Here is a 19,213-nt window from a genome sequence, read left to right on the forward strand (position 1 = left end):
CATTCCATCCAAAAACAGCAGAAAACACTTTCTTCTAAAGTGCACATGGAACATTCTCCAGGACAGATCACATCTTGGGTCACAAATCAAGCCTCGGCAAATTTAAGAAAATTGAAATCATGTCAAACATCTTTTCTGACCACAATGCTATGAGATTAGAAATCAATTACAGGGAAACAAATGGTAAAAACACAAACACATGGAGGCTAAACAGTATACTACTAAATAACCAAGAAGTCACTGAAGAAATCAAAGAGGAAATCAAAAAATACCTAGAGACAAATGACAACGAAAACACGACAACCCAAAACCTATGGGATGCAGCAAAAGCGGCTCTAAGAGGGAAGATTATAGCAGTACAATCCTACCTCAAGAAACAAGAAAAATCTCAAATAAACAACCTAACCTTACACCTAAAGCAACTAAAGAAAGAAGAACAAACAAAACCCAAAGTTAGTAGAAGGAAAGAAATCATAAAAATCAGAGCAGAAATAAATGAAATAGAAACAAAGAAAACAACAGCAAAGATCAATGAAACTAAAAGCTGGTTCTTTGAGAAGATAAAAGAAATTGATAAACCTTTAGCCAGACTGATCAAGAAAAAGAGGGACAGAACTCAAACAAATAAAATTAGAAGTAAAAAAGAAGAAATTACAACTGACACCACAGAAACACAAAGGATTATAAGAGACTACTACAAGCAACTACATGCCAATGAAATGGATAACCTGGAAGAAATGGACAAATTCTTAGAAAAGCACAACCTTCCAAGAGTAAACCAGGAAAAAAATAGGAAATATAAACACACCAATCACAAGAAGTCCAGGACCAGATGGCTTCACAGGTGAATTCTATCAAACATTTAGAGAAGAGCTAACATGCATCCTTCTCAAATTCTTGCCAAACATTGCAGAGGAAGGAACACTCCCAAGCTCATTCTACGAGGCCATCATCACCCTGATACCAAAACCAGATAAAGATATCACAAAAAAAAGAAAATTACAGACCAATATCACTGATGAACATAGACGCAAAAATCTTCAACAAAATACTAGCAAATAGAATCCAACAACACATTAAAAGGATCATATACCATGGTCAAGTGAGATTTATCCCAGGGATGCAAGATTCTTCAATATATGCAAATCAATCAATGTGATACACCATATTAACAAATTGAAGAATAAAAACTGTATGATCATCTCAAGAGATGCAGAAAAAGCTTTTTACAAAATTCAACACCCATTTATGATAAAAAAAAACTCTCCAGAAAGTGGGCATAGAGTGAAACTACCTCAACATAATAAAGGCCATATATGACAAATCCAGAGCAAAATCATTCTCAATGGTGAAAAATTGAAAGCATTTCCTCTAAGATCAGGAACAAGACAAGGATGTCCACTCTCACCACAATTATTCAACATAGTTTTGGAAGTCCTAGCCGTAGCGATCAGAGAAGAAAAAGAAACAAAAGGAATCCAAATTGGAAAAGAAGAAGTAAAACTGTCACTGTTTGCAGATGACATGACACTATACATAGAAAATCCTAAAGATGCCACCAGAAAACTACTGGTGCTAATCAATTAATTTGATAAAGTTGCAGGATACAAAACTAATGCACAGAAATCTCTTGCATTCCTATACACTAGCAACAGAAGATCAGAAGGAGAAATTAAGGAAACAATCTCATTTACCATTGTCATAAAAAGAATAAAATACCTAGGAGTAAACCTACCTAAGGAGGCAAAAGACCTCTACTCAGAAAACTGTAAGATACTAATGAAAGAAATCAAAGACAACACAAACAGATGGAGCGATATGCCCTGTTCTCGGATTTGAAGAATCAGTATTTGAAACTGACTATACTTCCCAAAGCAATCAACAGATTCAATGCAACCTCTATCAAATTACCAGTGGCATTTTTCACAGAATTAGAACAAAAAATGTTACAATTTGTATGGAAACATGAAAGACCCTGAATAGCCAAAGCAATCTTGAGAAAGAAAAATGGAGCTGGAGGAATCAGACTCCCTGACTTCAGACTATACTACAAAGCTACAGGAATCAAGACAGTATGGTACTGGCACAAAGCAGAAATATAGATCAATGGAACAGGATAGAAAGCCCAGAGATAAACCCACGCACCTATGGTCACCTCATCTATGACAAAGGAGGCAAAAATATACAATGGACAAAAGACAGTCTCTTCAATAAGTGGTGCTGGAAAACTGGACAGCTACATGTAAAAGAATGAAATTAGAACACTCCCTAACACCATACACAAAAATAAACTCAAAATGGATTAAAGACCTAAATGAAAGGCTGGACACTATGAAACTCTTAGAGGAAAACATAGGCAGAACACTCTATGCCATAAATCACAGCAAGATCCTTTTTGACCCACCTCCTAGAGAAATGGAAATAAGAACAAAAATTAACAAATGGGACCTAATGAAACTTAAAAGCTTTTGCACAGGAAAGGAAACCATAAACAAGATGAAAAGACAACCCTCACAATGGGAGAAAATATTTGCAAACGAAGCAACTGAGAAGGGATTAATCTCCAAAATATACAAACAGCTCATGCAGCTCAATATCAAAAAACAAATAACCCAGTCAAAAAATGGGTGGAAGACCTAAATAGAATTTTCTCTAAAGAAGGCATACAGATGACCAAGAGGCACATGAAAAGATGCTCAACATCACTAATCATTAGAGAAATGCAAACCAAAACTAAAATGAGGTACCACCTCATACAGGTCAGAACAGCCTTCATCAAAAAAATCTACAAACAATAAATGCTGGAGAGGGTGTAGAGAAAAGGGAACCCTCTTACACTATTGGTGGGTATGTAAATTGATATAACCACTATGGAGAACAGTATGGAGGTTCCTTAAAAAACTAAAAATAGTACTACCATATGACCCAGCAATCCCACTCCTGGGCATATACCCAGAGAAAACCATAATTCCAAAAGATACATTCACCCCAATGTTCATTGCAGCACTATTTACAATAGCCAGGACATGGAAGCAACCTAAATGTCCATCAACAGAGGAATGGATAAAGAAGATGTGGTACATATATACAATGGAATATTACTCAGCCATAAAAAGCGACGAAACTGTGCCATTTGCAGAGACGTGGATGGACCTAGAGACTGTCATACAGAGTGAAGTAAGTCATAAATAGTAAAACAAATATCATATATTAACACATATGTGGAATTTAGAAAAATGGTACAGATGAACCTATTTGCAAAACAGAAATAGAGACACAGATGTAGACAACAAATGTATGGACACCAAGGGGGAGGGGATGGGTGGGATGGATTGGGAGATTGACATTGATGTATGTACACTACTATGTATGAAGCAGATGGCTGGTGAAGGCCTACTGTATAGCACAGGGGGAAAAAAAGAAGGTACAATCTGTTTTCAGGACATATATTGAGTTAACCTTAAAAATGCATTTCAATATACATTGGGAGCAGACAAATACTGTTTGATTCCACTTATACGAGGTAACTAGAATAGTCAAATTCATAGAGTCAGAAAGTATATTGGGAGATGCCAGGGGCCGGGGGTTGGGGGGGGGGGGGAGTGGGAAAGGGGGTTAGTGTTTAATGGGGACAGAGTTTCAGTTTAGGAAGGTGAAAAATTCGGGAGATGGATGATCGTCAGAGTTGCACAACAGTGAGAATGTACTTAATGCCACCGAACTGTACAGTTAAATATGGTTGAAATAGTATGTTTTATATTATGTGACTTTTACCACAATAAAAAAAACATTAAAAAAAGATAACCAGGATATATTAAGTAAAAAAGCAAAAAAAAAAAAAAAAAAAAATTAGTTTAAAATTCCCCAAGTTTGCCAAGTTTCAAGGAAGGTTTGAGTAAAAAAGCAAAAAAAAAAAAAAAAGATTAGTGTTAATTAAAGAGAACCAGATATCCCACGCTAAGTAATTTAGCACTTTTCTATGTATGAGAAGATGCAAGAGTCTGAGCTCACTGAAATCATTCCTTTGATATGTACCTCAGCTATCTGGGGCCGGTATCCTGTGTTTTCACATCCAGAGTTTCCTCAGGGTCTGATGGCTGCTAGATGGCAGGTATTCTTTCCTTCCTGAGTTTCCTCAGGGCTCACCAGCTCCTGTTGGAGGGCTGCAATCGCCGATGACTGTGACATCCTTTGTTTACTGATATGGCAGGAAATATCCCATTTCTCGATGCCAGAACGACATACCAATCATTAAAATATCGAAACATTTCTACATCAGTTGGTAAATAGCCACTTCCCCAAGTGCCACCTGCCACCCTGCTCCCACCACCAGGACTCCCTGGATTCCTGAACCACCAAGTGGAACCACCCCTGCTCCTCTGCCTCTGGCCTGACACATCAGGGAGCTTTCAGGACCGGCAACTGGCCTGCAACTGTTCTGATGGGTTGGTGCTTGTGCTATTGTGGTTGTTAAATGTTTGAAGCATCACCCCTGGTGTTGGACACTGAAAACACAGCAACTGCTATGTGTTTGCTTGTGCAGGGGAAGAGTGGTTATGATCCACAGGAAGAGGCCTGCCCCAACCCACCATGGGCAGTCACATGAGAAACCTGTTGTTTCCTTTCTCCCTCCTCCCTGAAACTCACACCAGAGAAGCAATCACAGGAAGGGGGTGAGTGTGTCAGAGCTCTCTCCCTGCCCCTAGCAGCTGGAGCTTTAAGTCTGCCTTTCATGGAGTCATGGAGTGGGGCTGGGAAAGAGTTTTGAGTCAAATGTGAAACTGAAACTTTAACTAATTGAGGTCAGTTCAGTCATTAAAGGTGACGGAGGGCTTCCTTGGTGGTGCAGTGGTTGAGAATCCGCCTGCCAATGCAGGGGATACTGGTTCGAGCCCTGGTCCAGGAAGATCCCACATGCTGCGGAGCAACTAAGCCCGTGTGCCACAACTACTGAGCCCACGTGCCACACATACTGAAGCCCACACCTAGAGTCCATGCTTCATAACAAAAGAAGCCACCGCAATGAGAAGCCAGCGCACTGCAATGAAGAGTAGCCCCCGGTCGCCGCAACTAGAGAAAGCCCGTGCGCTCAACACAGCCATAGATAAATAAATAAATAGAAAAATAAATTTATTTTTAAAAAAGTGATAGAAATAGTGGGGCAGGGATGGGTGGGAAGGTGAAAGGAATCTACTCCCTTCATCCAGGCGCTGATCTTCTGTCTGCTATTGCCCATCTCTGGCACATCTCCTTCTCCCTGGCCCTGGAATGCTCAGCCACTGAGCCCAGGGCAGGCCCTGTCCTTTGGCCACACACACACCCTAGCATGCCTGGTTGCCTCTTAAGACGTCTAAGAACCTTTGGGAATACCAGAACAGATCAAGGCATGTAGGGGCCAGCCTGGCCATTAAAGGAGGTGAGCTGACATGTGGCCCCATGGCCTCAGTCTCTACTTGTGGAAATACCTGTCTCAAGTTGTGCTGATCAGATGCCATCTCTGGGAATTTGGAATTTTGAGTGGAGAGGCACAGAAATCTCAGTGTCAATGGACCAGAAGCCCTTTGATGGTGGTGCTCTAGGAAGAAAGCCCTGTGATCTCTTGCTGGGGCAGTGGAGGGAGTGTCTCTAAGTCTGCCCTTGTGGCAATTTCTTGGCTGTTCAACCCTGTCTTAGAATCCATGATCTATCCTTGACCCTTCTAATGTTCATCCCCTGCTCGCCCCTCCTACCTTCTACCTTTTTCCCCTTAAGTTAGCCAGAGCTAGTTCCTATGGCTTGCAGCCAAACCACTCTCAACTAATGAAGGCCATGTAAGGTGAGAGACAGGAGATGCAATGAGAAGGAATGCCAGCAGAGCACACTCTGGGCTCACTTTGAAGGGGCCTTTGAATGATCTCAAAGGTTCTGGAGGCCTTTGAAGGGAAGACGGGTGGCTCTTCCTTTATGTATTTATTCTAGCAAGGACAGGGAGGGTGCATGAGGAGATGGTGAAGTGGAAGTTGGGGCCTCTGTTTCAATCATATCTACATCATTCACTTTACTCGCTGTGTGACCTTGTGCGGGTCACCTAACCTCTCTGGTTTCCTCATTTGTAAAACCGAGAAAAAACTAGAACCTACCTTACAAGGTTGTTGTGAGGATTAAATGCAACAATGCATCTTTTATTTATTTTATTTTTATTTTAATGCATCTTTTTAAAAAAAAATCTAAGTATAATTGATTTACAGTATTGTATTAGTTTTAGTTATACAGCAAAGTGATTCAGTTATACATTATTTATATATTTTTCAGATTCTCTTCCATTGGAATTCTCTTCCATTCCATTCCCTGTGCTATACAGTAAATCCTTATTGTTTATTTTATATATAGTGGTATATATCTGTTAATCCCATACTCCTAATTTATCCCTCCCCTCACCCTCTTTCTCTTTTGGTAACCATAAGTTCGTTTTCTATGTCTGTGAGTGTGCAACAATGCATCTTAATTGCTTAGGAAAAGGCCAGAGATAGAGCCAGAAAATAACAAGTAACAACAAAAGAGAGTGACTGGACAGTGGTCACTGACTTCAGACGCTTCTAGAGAACAGAGATGTTTTGGGGGCGGGAGACTTGGTGCAGAGGAGGAGGATGGGAAGAGGTGGAAGATTCTGAGGTCAAAGTTTGGTGGAACAATCTGGAAAAGGGAAATGGGGACACCTTCTCCTTTGAGGTGATGGGAAGGGCAATTAGGACAAACACTGGAAAAATTGCAGGTAGGCGTGTAAGTCAAGAGACTTCCTCCCCTCACACAGGCCTCCAGTCTTTGTGAAGCAGCCCATCTGCTCAATGAGGGGCTGGATGAGGAAGGTTCATCTCCTCCACATTCACAAGCCTGGGCCTCCTTTTTCATGTGAGTCCTATGTCGTTCTTCTCTTAACTTGCATCATTTATTCATCCATTTAATATATATTTTTGGATTAAATGTACTAATACTAAGTGCTAAACTCTGGGCATACAAACGTGAACCAGACGGTATTAGCCAGGGTTCTTGAGAGAGACACAACTAAAAGCATTTATCTATCATCTGTCTATCTATGTATCTATCTACCTACCTAGAGAGAGAGAGAGAAAGGGAGAATGAACGACTCCTACCTTTATGCAGGCTGAGAAATCCCAAGATCTGCCGCCAGCAAGCTGGGGACCCAAAAGAGCCTATGGTGTAAGTCCCAGTCCTAGTCTGAGTCTGAAGGCAGAAGCAGACCAATGTCCCAGCTCAGAGATAGTCAGGAGAGAGAGCAAATTCTCCCTCAGCTTTTTGTTCTATTCAAACCTTAGTGGATTGGATGAGGCCTACCACTATGGGAAGGGCAATCTGCTTTACTGAGTCCATTACGTCAAACACTAACCTCATCCAGAAACACCCTTGCAGACACACCCTATATGGCCCTGTCCAGTTGACACATGAAATTTACCATCATGAAGACCAACATGGCAACCCCTCTCACGGAGTTTACAGCCAAACAGACATAAAGTAACCAATAATTATGTAATTACACATTGTTGTCACAATATGCCATGAGGGAAATGACAGAATGCTTGACCGAGTAAGGGGGAGCGGAATTCGGTGCCAGACTGGAGGTGTGGGGAAGCGCCTCCACGAAGATGGCATCTAAAGGACTGGAAGAGGCCAGCTGCATGAGAGAAGAGGAAGAGTGTGCCAGGCAGAGGGACTGCATGGGCAGAGACCTTGAGGTGAGGAAGAGTGACTTCTCACATGAGCTCAGAGGAGACCTTTATGGCTGGAGAGAAGTGTCTTTGCTGAGAGAAGACCACGGCCAGGAGTTTGGATTTTATCCCAAGTGCCATCAGACTGCTTCGTGGCTGCGGGTGAGTAACACGAACAGCCTGAGTCACACTTTTAGGGATTACTTGGGCTTCTAGGTGTTGAGTGGGTTGGGGGCCTGAGAGCTGGAGTGGCTGAGGGGATGGAGGTCTGGACTGGAAGTGCTGGCACCCGATGGAGACGGGTAAGCAGATAAGAGCTGTCGGGAGAAGAGTCTGCAGACCCGCTCCCACGACCTCCCACACCTAGAATATGGGAGGTGATCGGGAGCCTGGCCCATCATTCCAGATATTGGGGGCATCTGGGTGCTGGGTGCAGGGAAGGTGCCTGTGCATTAGGGTTCTGGGGGTGAGTGGTGAAGCCTGAGGGGAGCCAACCCATGGAGAGTGAAGTGCTAAGCTCTTTCCTCTCTTCCTGGTAGACAACAGGTAGCTAGACTGAGTTTCAAGGGCACTTCTGGATCTGAGTTCCAGCTCCTGCTCTTGGGTGAGCATGTAGGAAGGGAAAGAGCAGACTTCAGGAGGCTTCAGGACAGGTCTGAATGGAATCCCAACTCTGCCCTATACTCTCTACTGGGGCTTCACTGATGCCTGGTGTCCTCCTCTCAGAAGCAGGATTAATCATGGTCCCAGGACCCTCCTACACTGTTGGTGGAAATGTAAATTGGTGTAGCCACTATGGAAAATGCTACGGAGGTTCCTCAAAAAACTAAAAATAAAGTTGCCATATGGTCCTGCAATCCCACTCCTGGGCATATACCCAGACAAAACTATAATTTGAAAAGATCTATGCACCCCTATGTTCATAGAAGCACAGTTTGCACTGTTTGCAATAGCCAAGACATGGAAACCCCCTACATGTCCATCAACAGAGGAATGGATAAAGAAGAGGTGGCACACGCACACGCACACGCACACACGCACGCACACACACACACAATGGAATAATACTCAGCCATAAAAAAGAATGAAATAATGCCATTTGCAGCAACATGGATGGATGTAGAGATTGTCATACTAAGTGAAGTAAGTCAGAAAGAGAAAGACAAATACCATATGAGATCACCTATATGTGGAATCTAAAATCTGACACAAGTGAACTTACATATGAAGCAGAACCAGACTCACAAACATAGAGAACAGACTTGTGGTTGCCAAGGGGAGAGGAGGGAAGGAGTGGGAGTCTGGGATTAGCAGGTGCAAAGTATTATATATAGGATGGATAAACAAGATCCTACTGTATAGGCACAGTATCCTGTGATAAACCACAATGGAAAAGAATATGAAAAAGAATGTGTATATATATATATATATATATATATAAAACTGAATCACTTTGCTGCACGGTAGAAATTAACATAACATTGTAAATCAACTACACTTCAATAAAATAAAATTTTTAAAAAATCCCAGGCTCATAAGATTTGTTGTCAGGATTAAGTGAGGTGATACATGAAAAAATACAGCATGGTATCAGGCACATAACAGGGGCTCCACAGATGGAGGTTGCTTCCCAGTGCCTAAAGAAAGTTCTAGTTTCTGGTTGAGACTAGGGGATGATCAGTCTGGGGCTGTGTGATCCGAGATGGGTCTGCAGCCTCAGTTACCCTCTCTTATTTGCAGACAGAGCCTGGATACTTTGGGCCATCCAACCCTATCAAATGGGGGTAAAGAATCACCAGATCTGGAAGGCAGAGCGGTAGCCTAGGGCCAGAGAAGGACAGGGCTCGAAGTGACCTGGAGAAAGTCTTACTGTCTCAAAATTGGAAACTCAGGGGTGATTCCTGGTAATCTGCATTTGTGTATCATAAAATTTGAGAATTGCTGACTTGTCCATCTTAGTTATTTTCAGTTCAGGGAAACTGGAGGCCAAAGGAGGAGAAATAAAAGCAGGGTAGTTGGTGCCCTTGGGTGAGGAGCATTGGATGGGAAAGAAAGGGCCCCAAAATAAACCAGCTGTGCATGGGGTGAGGACACAGGGTTTGCCTGCATCCAGGAAGTGTTTTTCCCATTTAAAAAGAACAAATGAAATGCTTCTACAATTTGAATTCTGAAAGGAGAATTTGCAGGTGGGAAGACCTCCAACTAAATCACCAGTTCGCCCTGCCATCCGCCCCCAACGATGGCGAGCACTAATGGGGCTGCGGGACAGGTATGCACTGTGAAGCCTGTGACAGTGGATGAAATATTGAAATACTAAGATACCTGTTGGCAAATGGCAAGCAGCAACTGCAATAAATAGTACAATTAATTATTTATAAATATGTTATAATATAAGCTCATCCGTTCATTGGATACCATCGTGACCATTGATAAACGGGCCTCTTAAATAGCCACTTCCGAGAAACACCGATGGCATTCTGCTGCTTTGCTCACGTCCCCGTCCACAGCACACGCCACATTGCTCATTCTTTAGGAAGAACTCTGCTCTGTGCTTTAGAGGAATCATCAGTTTATCTTTATCCTCAAATTACTCACTTGTTAGTGATTCTAAATAGTTGACCCTTTACTTTGGTTTTATTGTGGCTGTGTTCTAACACTGGTATAAGTAGTAAGTCAGCAGGGTTTTGTTTTCTTAAAAGATCCAGAACCAACTAGTGTGGCACTTGCACCATTCAGAAATGGCCATTATGTTCAGTTCAAATCCAAAGTTGATATTGATCATGGTTGGATCATACAAATGGAAACACGATGACCAATATAGGAAAAGGAATTGATTAAGGAATTAGAACTTATTCAATTGTTGGCATTCGTTCAGGGCGGAGTGGGGGAAAGTGTATCTCTGTTCCTCAGTGTCTGGGGCCTCAGTTGGGAAATTTTGACAGCCGAGGGCTAAAGTCATCTGGAGACATCTTCACACTCATGTTGGGTACTTGATGCCGGTGTTGATGGGGATCTCAGCCGGGGCTGCTGGGAGTGGACATGTGACTGAGAACTGGAAGTGATATGCCTCGCTTCCTCATACAGACCTCCCAGGCATGATCCTTTCTCCTCTCCATCTATCAGATGAATGGAGAGGATTTCAGGGACCCAGAAGAAGGCAGAACCCTAAGACGGGGGAAGTCTGGGTCTCTGAATGACCGTATAGAGCAAAGACCTCACCATCCTACATCGGATGGTGACATGAATGAGAAATATCTTTCTATTAAGTTCAGCCATTTACATCTGGAGATGTTTGTTCCAGCAGCAAACGTTACTCACCCTAACTAATAACCATCTCTGATCATTTATTGAAGTTCTGAATGACTGGAGATGTTCAGCTGGTGAGATCTGGTGTTGGGAACATCCATGGTGGTTTTTCTCACCATCACAACTGTTACGTAAGCCCTGTTTATAGTCACAGGTTGGTCTTGTAGCTTGTATTACTTAAAATGTGTTTGATGGCATTTTAATGATCACATATGCCTTTTTTGACTAATGGTCACAGCTCATTATATTGGCATTTTGTTAGGAAAAAAGAGGAATTCCATTGTCTTTCTATCACCAAGTTTACAAACCACTCATGTCTGGATCCATCTCTTCTGCCCCCATGAAAATGGAAAGTGTTCATCTCCTATCTAAAGGCAGTCCAGGGTACAAAAGCCCTCCACTCTACCAAATCCAATAGCAATTTTATATTCTTGTCCCTCTTAATCCCTTCAACAACTTTCAATGCAGTCGAACAAACTCCTCCTCGAAAAACTTTCCTTCTGTAACACACCTTTCCTGTAACTCACTGGCCTCACCTTGGCCCCGTTTGCAGGCTCTTCAGTTAGGTATCTAATAGGAATCTCAAATCACACACATCCATATTAGAACTCTTGATTAATCCTGCCATGTCCGTGCCTCCCAGACATCCCCATATAAATACATGGCACCACTATTTATCTCGTGGCTCAGACCAGCCACCTAGGAATCATTCTCTTCACTTCCCTCTAATACCTCCAAACTCTAATCAATCAACAAATCCTATCAAGTCTACCTTCAACTGATATATATTAGAATCAGTTGATTTCTCTCCATCTCTGCTTTTATTACTCTAGTTCCAACAAGCATCATCTTTTACGTGGATGATGGCAATAGCCTTGGAATTGGTTTGCTTTCCTATACTCTTGTTCCTATATTGTCTATTCTCCTCACAGAAATGAGAGTGATCTTTTATTTTATTTTTGGTTTTGGTTTTTTTTGCGGTACGCGGGCCTCTCACCGTTGCGGCCTCTCCCGTTGCGGAACACAGGCTCCGGACACGCAGGCCCAGCGGCCATGGCTCACGGGCCCAGCCGCTCCGCAGCATGTGGGATCTTGCCAGACCGGGGCACGAACCCGCGTCCCCTGCATTGGCAGGCGGACTCTCAACCACTGCGCCACCAGGGAAGCCCGAGAGTGACCTTTTAAAAGCCAAAGTTGTGCTTTCACTTCCCCTAACATACCAAGTTCTTTCCTGCTTCAGGGCCTTTGCACGTGTGGGTGTCTTTTCCTGGAACATCCTTCACCTGCTTGTTGAACGGCTGACTATTTCTAATCTTTCAGGTTCAGATCTAAATGTCACATCCTCAGAGAGCACTTATCTCCCTGTAGAAATTAGGTTCTCCCTCTCTACTATTCTCTATCACAGCACCCTGTTTACTTTTTAATAGGACTTGTAATTATATTTTTGTTTACTTGTTTATATTGTTAAGTTGTCAATCTTCATGAGACAGGTGCTGTGGATTGAATTTTATCCTCACAAAATTGATAAGTTGAAATCCTAACGCCCAATATGACGGTATTTGGAGACAGGGTGTTTAGAAAGTAATTAAGATTAAATAAAGTCATAAGGGTGGGACTCTAATCCTTTGATAGGTCTGGTGACCTTAGGAAAGGAAGAGAGAGGGAATTCCCTGGCGACCCAGCGGTTAGGATTCCGCACTTTCACTGCTGAGGGCCCAGGTTCAATCCCTGGTCGGGGAACTAAGATCCCGCAAGTCGCATGGCCAAAGAAAAGAAAAGGAACAGAGGGATCTCTCTCTATCTCCCCGCTCCGCCACAAAATGTGCACACAGAAGAAAGTCCACGCAAGAACACAGAAGAAGAGAACACAGAGAAGGTGGCTGTCCAAAAGCCAGGAAGGGAGCCTTCCCCAGGAACTGAACTGGACTTCCACCCTCCAGAACTGTGATAAATAAATGTCTGCTGCTTATACCACCCAGTCTGTGCTATTTTGTCATGGCAGCCCGAGCTGACTAAAACAGCAGGCTTCCAGAGTAGGCTTGTTTCCACTTTTTCATCCCCTACACTTAGCATAGTAACTGCTACGTGTAGGCAGGTAAAAATTATTTGCTGAACAAATGAATGAGCTGCACACAAGCTTCTCCCGACTTGCACCACTGCTTCAGCTGTCTCTACCACCCCCAGGCCAATCCTCAGATAGCCCACCTGGGCTGCTTTGAGGGAAAGACAGAGCTAAATGTCACACTCATGTCACAGGTATTTGAAGAGCAGCTCTTCCTTTCTCCTGCCCTCCCCCCCCACCCTGTCTGAGAGATTCCTGACAGATGACCACACCCCTTCCCTCTGCTTAAGACAGCTCTATCCAGAGCCAAGCTTAGCTCATCAAGATTGGCACATGAGATGAAACCTGTTTGCCTTCCCTGGACTAACAGAAACCAGCTCTGTTGAGAAAACCAGGCCTGTCTGCTTGGTCCTCACTCAGGACTGGGTTAATAGAAAACTGGGTTTGGGGTTTTCCAGGCTTGTTCCTATTTTCTGTGAGTAACCGTGGCCTGCAGTGCAATGACCTGTGAACAGCGGGGAGGAGGCCTGGGTGTTACCCACCCTGCCTCGGGCATGGAGGTCGGTGCTTCTTTTGGGAGCCCCCGTGTGGGGAGCTGGGGGCGCTGCAGCAGCCTTCCTAGGACACAGGCCACGCTTGAGGTGCAGAGTGGAGAACTCAGGCCCTGGTCCTGGGTAGAGCTCCGCGGCCTCCCTGTGTGGTCATGGGTGAGGCCGGCTCAAAGCTGCCAGAGTTACATCTCCAGCCCAGACCGCTGAAGTCCAGATCCGGAAACCCAACAGCCAAATGTCTCAGAGGCATCTCTCCACTTCTCACCACCTGCACTGCCACCTCCCTTTCTCTCCTGACCCCGCCACGTCCCCACCACATGTCCATCCCTGCAGTGACCTCCCTGCCTCCGGCCTTGCCCCGCAGTCCATTCTCCTCACAACAGCCAGGAGAAGCTTCGAACACACAAGTCAGATGATGTCACCCTTTTGCTCAGAACCCTCCAGTGACTTCCCAGCCCACGTAAAGGCCAAAGCCCTCCTGTTGGCTACGAGGCCCCCCACCATGGGCTCCTCCCTCCCATCCTCACCTCTGGCCCCATTTCATAGGACTCACCCCACTGTTCAATCTCTTCTGCTACCCTGGCCTGTATTCGTCAGAGTACTTCAGAGAAACAGAACCAATAGGATCATATTATAACTATGGTGAGAGAGATGGATTTTAAGGAATTGGCTCACACTGTTGTAGGGGCTGGCCACGTCTATAATCTACAGGGCAGGCCAGCAGGCTGGAAATTCAGGCAAGAGCTGATGTTGTAGTCTTGAGTCTGAGGGCTGAAAACTCAAGCAGAAATTCTGTGTAGTCTGGGGGCAGAATTCCTTCTTCCTCAGGGGCAACTCAATTTTTGCTCTTAAGGGCTTCAGCTGGTTGAATGAGGTCCCCCCACATTACAGAAGGTCATCTGCTCTACTCCAAGTTGACTGATTTAAGTGTTCATCACATCCCCAAAAATGTCTTCAAAGCAACAGCTAGACTGGTGTTTGACCAAAGAACTGGGCACCATGACTTAGCCAAGTTGACACATAAAATGAACATCACGGGACTTCCCTGGTGGCACAGTGGTTAAGACTCCGTGCTCCCAATGCAGGAGGCCTGTGTTCGATCCCTGGTCAGGGAACTAGATCCCACATGCATGCCGCAACTAAGAGTCCACAGCTAAGGAGCCTGCCTGCCGCAACTAAGACCCAGTGCAACCAAAAATTAATTAATTAAAATTAAAAAAAAAAAAAAGAACATCACATGGCCTCTTTGTCATTTCTTGAAGACAGGGTCATCCTTTCTCAGGGCCTTTGCCCTCACTATTTTCACTACCCAAATGTTCTGCTCCCAGATATCCACATGGCTCCTAGACAACCCCATAGCCCATTCCCTCCCTTTCTTTGGATTTTGCTCAGTGTCACTTATGGAAGCCTTCTTTGATAGCTCCATCTTAAGTTACAAGCCCTCCTCCGGCCCTAGCTCTCGCAGGCCTTCTCTGCTGGCCTTCCCTATGTGGTGATCTCAGGTGAGGCATGTCTCAAAGGTGCGATTTTCTACTGTTACTGTCCATTCATAAACAATTTTGTCATAGACTAGAAGCTCCTTCGTAAACAGACCTTATTTAACTTGTACACTGGCCAGAGCGTCTGCTGTTATCTCTCTGCTTCAAACTCTCCTTTCTGTACTCTCCCTTGTGAGGTTGGAGCTGGGACTCTGACACCTACATTTCTCCTTTGTGAACTGGCTTCCTGTTAGGCTCTGTCATGAAGGGATGCTACAGGGTGTTTTAAGGGTACCTGGGATTTGATTAATGTGTGTGACACACAGATATGGAATTGACCATCGTGAAGGAAGAAGTTTGCTCAGTTCCCTAGAAACAGGAGGCATGGCACACACACCACTCAGGGTCACATGGCGAAGCACCAGGGTGGGTCAGGGGGCAAAAGACGTGAGGAATAAACATGGGCAAGAGTTCTTATTGTGGTTTTCACTGGAAGGAACAGGCAAGGCAGGGTAAGCAGGCTTAGGGTTGGCTAGTTTGAATAATTTCAGTGGTCTCTGAGGTATAGGGACTGTCCTTAGTTGTCTGGTACCCAGCCTTGGAGGGATTAGGGTGGATGGATAGTGGCCCAGAGTGTGAGAGCTCAACAGAGGAGATGGCTGGGATCATGGGCTCTGGATCAGTTGGTTTGCATATGAAAAGAACGCTCTAAGGCAAGTTGTTTGCCATCTCTAATGGGGATGTTAGCTAGCCTTGGAAGAAGCAATCCCTCCAAGGTCAGTAAGGCCCCAGAATGCCCAAGCAACAAATAACAGGAAATTAAAAGGTGTGATTAATACACAGGGAGAGAGAACACGCACGGTGGTAGCAGAAGAAACTTGCTTTTGGTTTCCTATGGGCTCTCTGTTGGCTTACACTTTCTGAGTATCACCCCAGGGATGCTTCTAATCCCTGGTAACAGCAGTTCCTTCCTGTAGCAGCAGCTGCATCCAGTCACAATCTCCATCACTTGCAGAGACAGCTCCATGGTGACTTTCTCCGAGATACCAGCATGAGCTGGCCAGTGCCCCGTCCCCGAGACGTCTGGTTCTCAGCCCCGTGGGACCCTCTTCCAGGTTCAGGGACACCAACAGCATCTAAGCAGTGACTCATCCTTAGGGATGTGAGTTTCAGCTCTGCAGTGCCGCTCTTCTACGCTCAAACGTTTTGATTATTCACACTTCCTCCCTTAGTTCCTTCAACCCTGGGGGTGGTAGCTGCTTCCTCCAATTGCTATGTCTATGATAAATTGGTGTCTTTTTTATTGCTCTTTTACTTACCTCATTAACAACTGTATATCTAGTTTGCCATGATTTATAATCAGTTCTCTCTGTTCAAATAACTGGTGGGGTTCTGTCTCCCCATTGGACCCTAGCTGATTGAGGAATTGGTACCAGAAGAGGAATTTTTTGACAATGCTTTGGTTGTGTTCTTGGAGTTGAACTCAGTGCTGACCTCCTTGACGATGGGAAATACTAGCAATCCATGGTGTGCAGTGACTTCATGATGGATCAAATTTTCACCTGTGGTTGATTGTGATGAAGTGCCTATTGAAAGGGCTATTTGACAGAGTGGCTGTTTCACTTGGTCTTAGGGCACTAATAAGAACTACAAGGACTATGGTGTGGGATGAATCCTTCTGAATGCCCTGGAGTGCCTACAGAGAGGGAATGACAAGCTCAAATGAATAATCAGTTGCGATTAAGGCTGAATTTGAGGAGTAATTAACATGTTTTAGAAATGGATGGTATGACTCTCACTCAAAGATGATTTGATTATACAATGATTATTGCAACTTTGCATCTCGTCATTCAGGGTAGAGAATTAGATGTCTTCGTTTGAATGAAGGACAGTTGTAACTTGTTAGAAAGAAAAATAGAGTGTTTTTAATTTTCTTAAGGAAGTTAAAATATGTGAAGAAGGTACATAGGGATGCTGAATAGCCAAAGGGATGGATTGTGCCATTAAGTAATCTGTTTTCTGTTGGCTCCAACCCACCCTTCTATACTCTACATCGTGATGCTGGGGCAGGGACCAGAGTAACCATATTTCTGCTTTGCCAAAAGCAGGTTCCTCTTAGGCATTACGAATAGGTGGTACGTGACGGGGCTACAAGATTGGAGGAGGAAGAAGGAACTGGTTTCTTCCCTTGGGCTTCCTGAACTTGTGAACATCCTCCAGCGATGCTTCTTCACCCTGGCCGCAACACTTCCTTCCTGGGGAGGATGCTGAATCTAGTTTGCAGTATTTCTAACACTTGCGTACCAACCTTATCGTGCTTCACTCAGAAAATCCAGCAACAGCTGAACAGTCCCCCCTCCTCAGAAATCTGAGTTTCAGCTCAGCAGGGCCACTCCGCTAAGCTTGAGTTTTAATAATTTAAATATCTTCCATTTGTTCTCCCAGCCTAAGGGGCAGTAGATGCTTCCTTAATTGCTGCCTCCAAGATACCTTACTGTTCTTTTCTTGCATTGTCAGTTAACCGGTTAATAACTTTATACCTAGGTAACAATTCTTTATATTAAAATCTGTGCTCAGGGTTTCCCTGGTGGCGCAGTGGTTGAGAGTCCTCCTGCTGATGCAGGGGACACGGGTTCGTGCCCCGGTCCGGGAAGATCCCACATGCCGCGGAGCGGCTGGGCCCGTGAGCCATGGCCGCTGAGCCTGCGCGTCTGGAGCCTGTGCTCCACAACGGGAGAGGCCACAACAGTGAGAGGCCCGCGTACCGCAAGAAAAAAAAAAATCTCTGCTCAAATAACCAGTGTAATTTCTATCTCTTGATCAGACTCTTCCTGATACACACACACGTTTCAAAGTGTCTTTCAAATGGAGAATAGTGCCTGACATTGTAGGCACTCAAAAAAATATTTGTTGAACTAACGGCAATAGCACTCAGTGAGTTCTTACCACCTCAGGCTTTGTTCGAAGTGCCCTACATGTATCATTTCATCATCAAAATAATCTCATGAGATAGGGACTCTAATTCCTAATAAAAAAATAAATACTGATATGTGGTCAGTGATTAAACTGACTGTACTGCTGGGTAAGGCAGGGAAACTTGATCTAGTACGGAAGTTAGACCATGTAAGACTGGGTCTTCAGATGAAATGTTAGCAAACAACTCAGGATGATTAGCTAAAGCATAGAGGGTTTTCTCTCAGGTAGGGAATCTACAAGGAAAAACAGGGCTCATGAAGACTGACTCCCAGTCCAAAGACAAGGATGGGCTTCTAAGAGCAAAAGGCACTGTACAATATAAGGAGAGGTGACTGGCTGGTTAAATAAATCTTTAGCTTGTCGGCACAGGGCTGTTTGGCTTGTAATGAAGCAGAGCCCCAATTCCATTTGTGGCTTTTAAGGACTTTATTGACCCAGTAGGTCCAGTAGGTTGAGTCCAAGTAGTACATCTGAAACACAGATCACAAACATAACAAGTTCATCATCAGGCTGGCTTTTTTTTTTTTTTTTTTGCGGTACGCAGGCCTCTCACTGTTGTGGCCTCTCCCGTTGCAGAGCACAGGCTCCGGACGCGCAGGCTTAGTGACTATGGCTCACGGGCCCAGCCGCTCTGCGGCATGTGGGATCTTCCCGGACGGGGCACGAACCCGTGTCCCCTGCATCGGCAGGCGGACTCTCAACCACTGTGCCACCAGGGAAGCCCCAGGTTGGCTTTTGTGTTTGTTGTTGATTTGTTTTCTGCTGATTCTGATCAGTTCTCCAAGAGGGATGCACTTTGGTTCCTTCTTTTGGGACCCTGATTGATTGTTTTCTTGCATTTTATTAGCAATACAGGCTCAAGTCATGCAGTATACCGCATATGCTCAAGACTCAGCAAAAATTTCCTGTTATCACCTCATTTTTACTGATAAGGAACCTGAGCCACAGAGCAAGTAAGTAACTTTCCCTTGGTCACACAGCTGGCAATAGAGCCAGAGGTTGGTAGGGTTGCTAGGTGCCTTACTCTTCATGGGACTCAATTTCCTGATGCCATTATGCCCCGCAGATACTCACTGAGGCCCAGCCTCCCTAGTCAAGCAGACTGACTTTAGAATTGTTAAGAGTTGGTACATATAA

The 19,213-nt window shown here is 44.4% G+C and overlaps 1 protein-coding gene across 1 annotated transcript in view; it reads left to right on the forward strand.

The window, feature by feature from the left end:
* Positions 1 to 7,640: 7,640 nt before the first annotated feature.
* LOC112395507 (polyadenylate-binding protein 4) overlaps positions 7,641 to 19,213 on the forward strand; it is a 25,473-nt gene continuing 13,900 nt past the window's right edge. The window contains 1 exon segment of the mRNA XM_083287572.1: positions 7,641 to 7,730. Coding sequence (XP_083143698.1) covers positions 7,641 to 7,730 — 90 coding nt within the window.

Source organism: Neophocaena asiaeorientalis, unplaced genomic scaffold (genome assembly GCF_003031525.2).
Source record: "Neophocaena asiaeorientalis asiaeorientalis breed wild unplaced genomic scaffold, Neophocaena_asiaeorientalis_V1.1 scaffold106, whole genome shotgun sequence".
NCBI classification, from domain to species: Eukaryota; Metazoa; Chordata; class Mammalia; order Artiodactyla; family Phocoenidae; genus Neophocaena; species Neophocaena asiaeorientalis.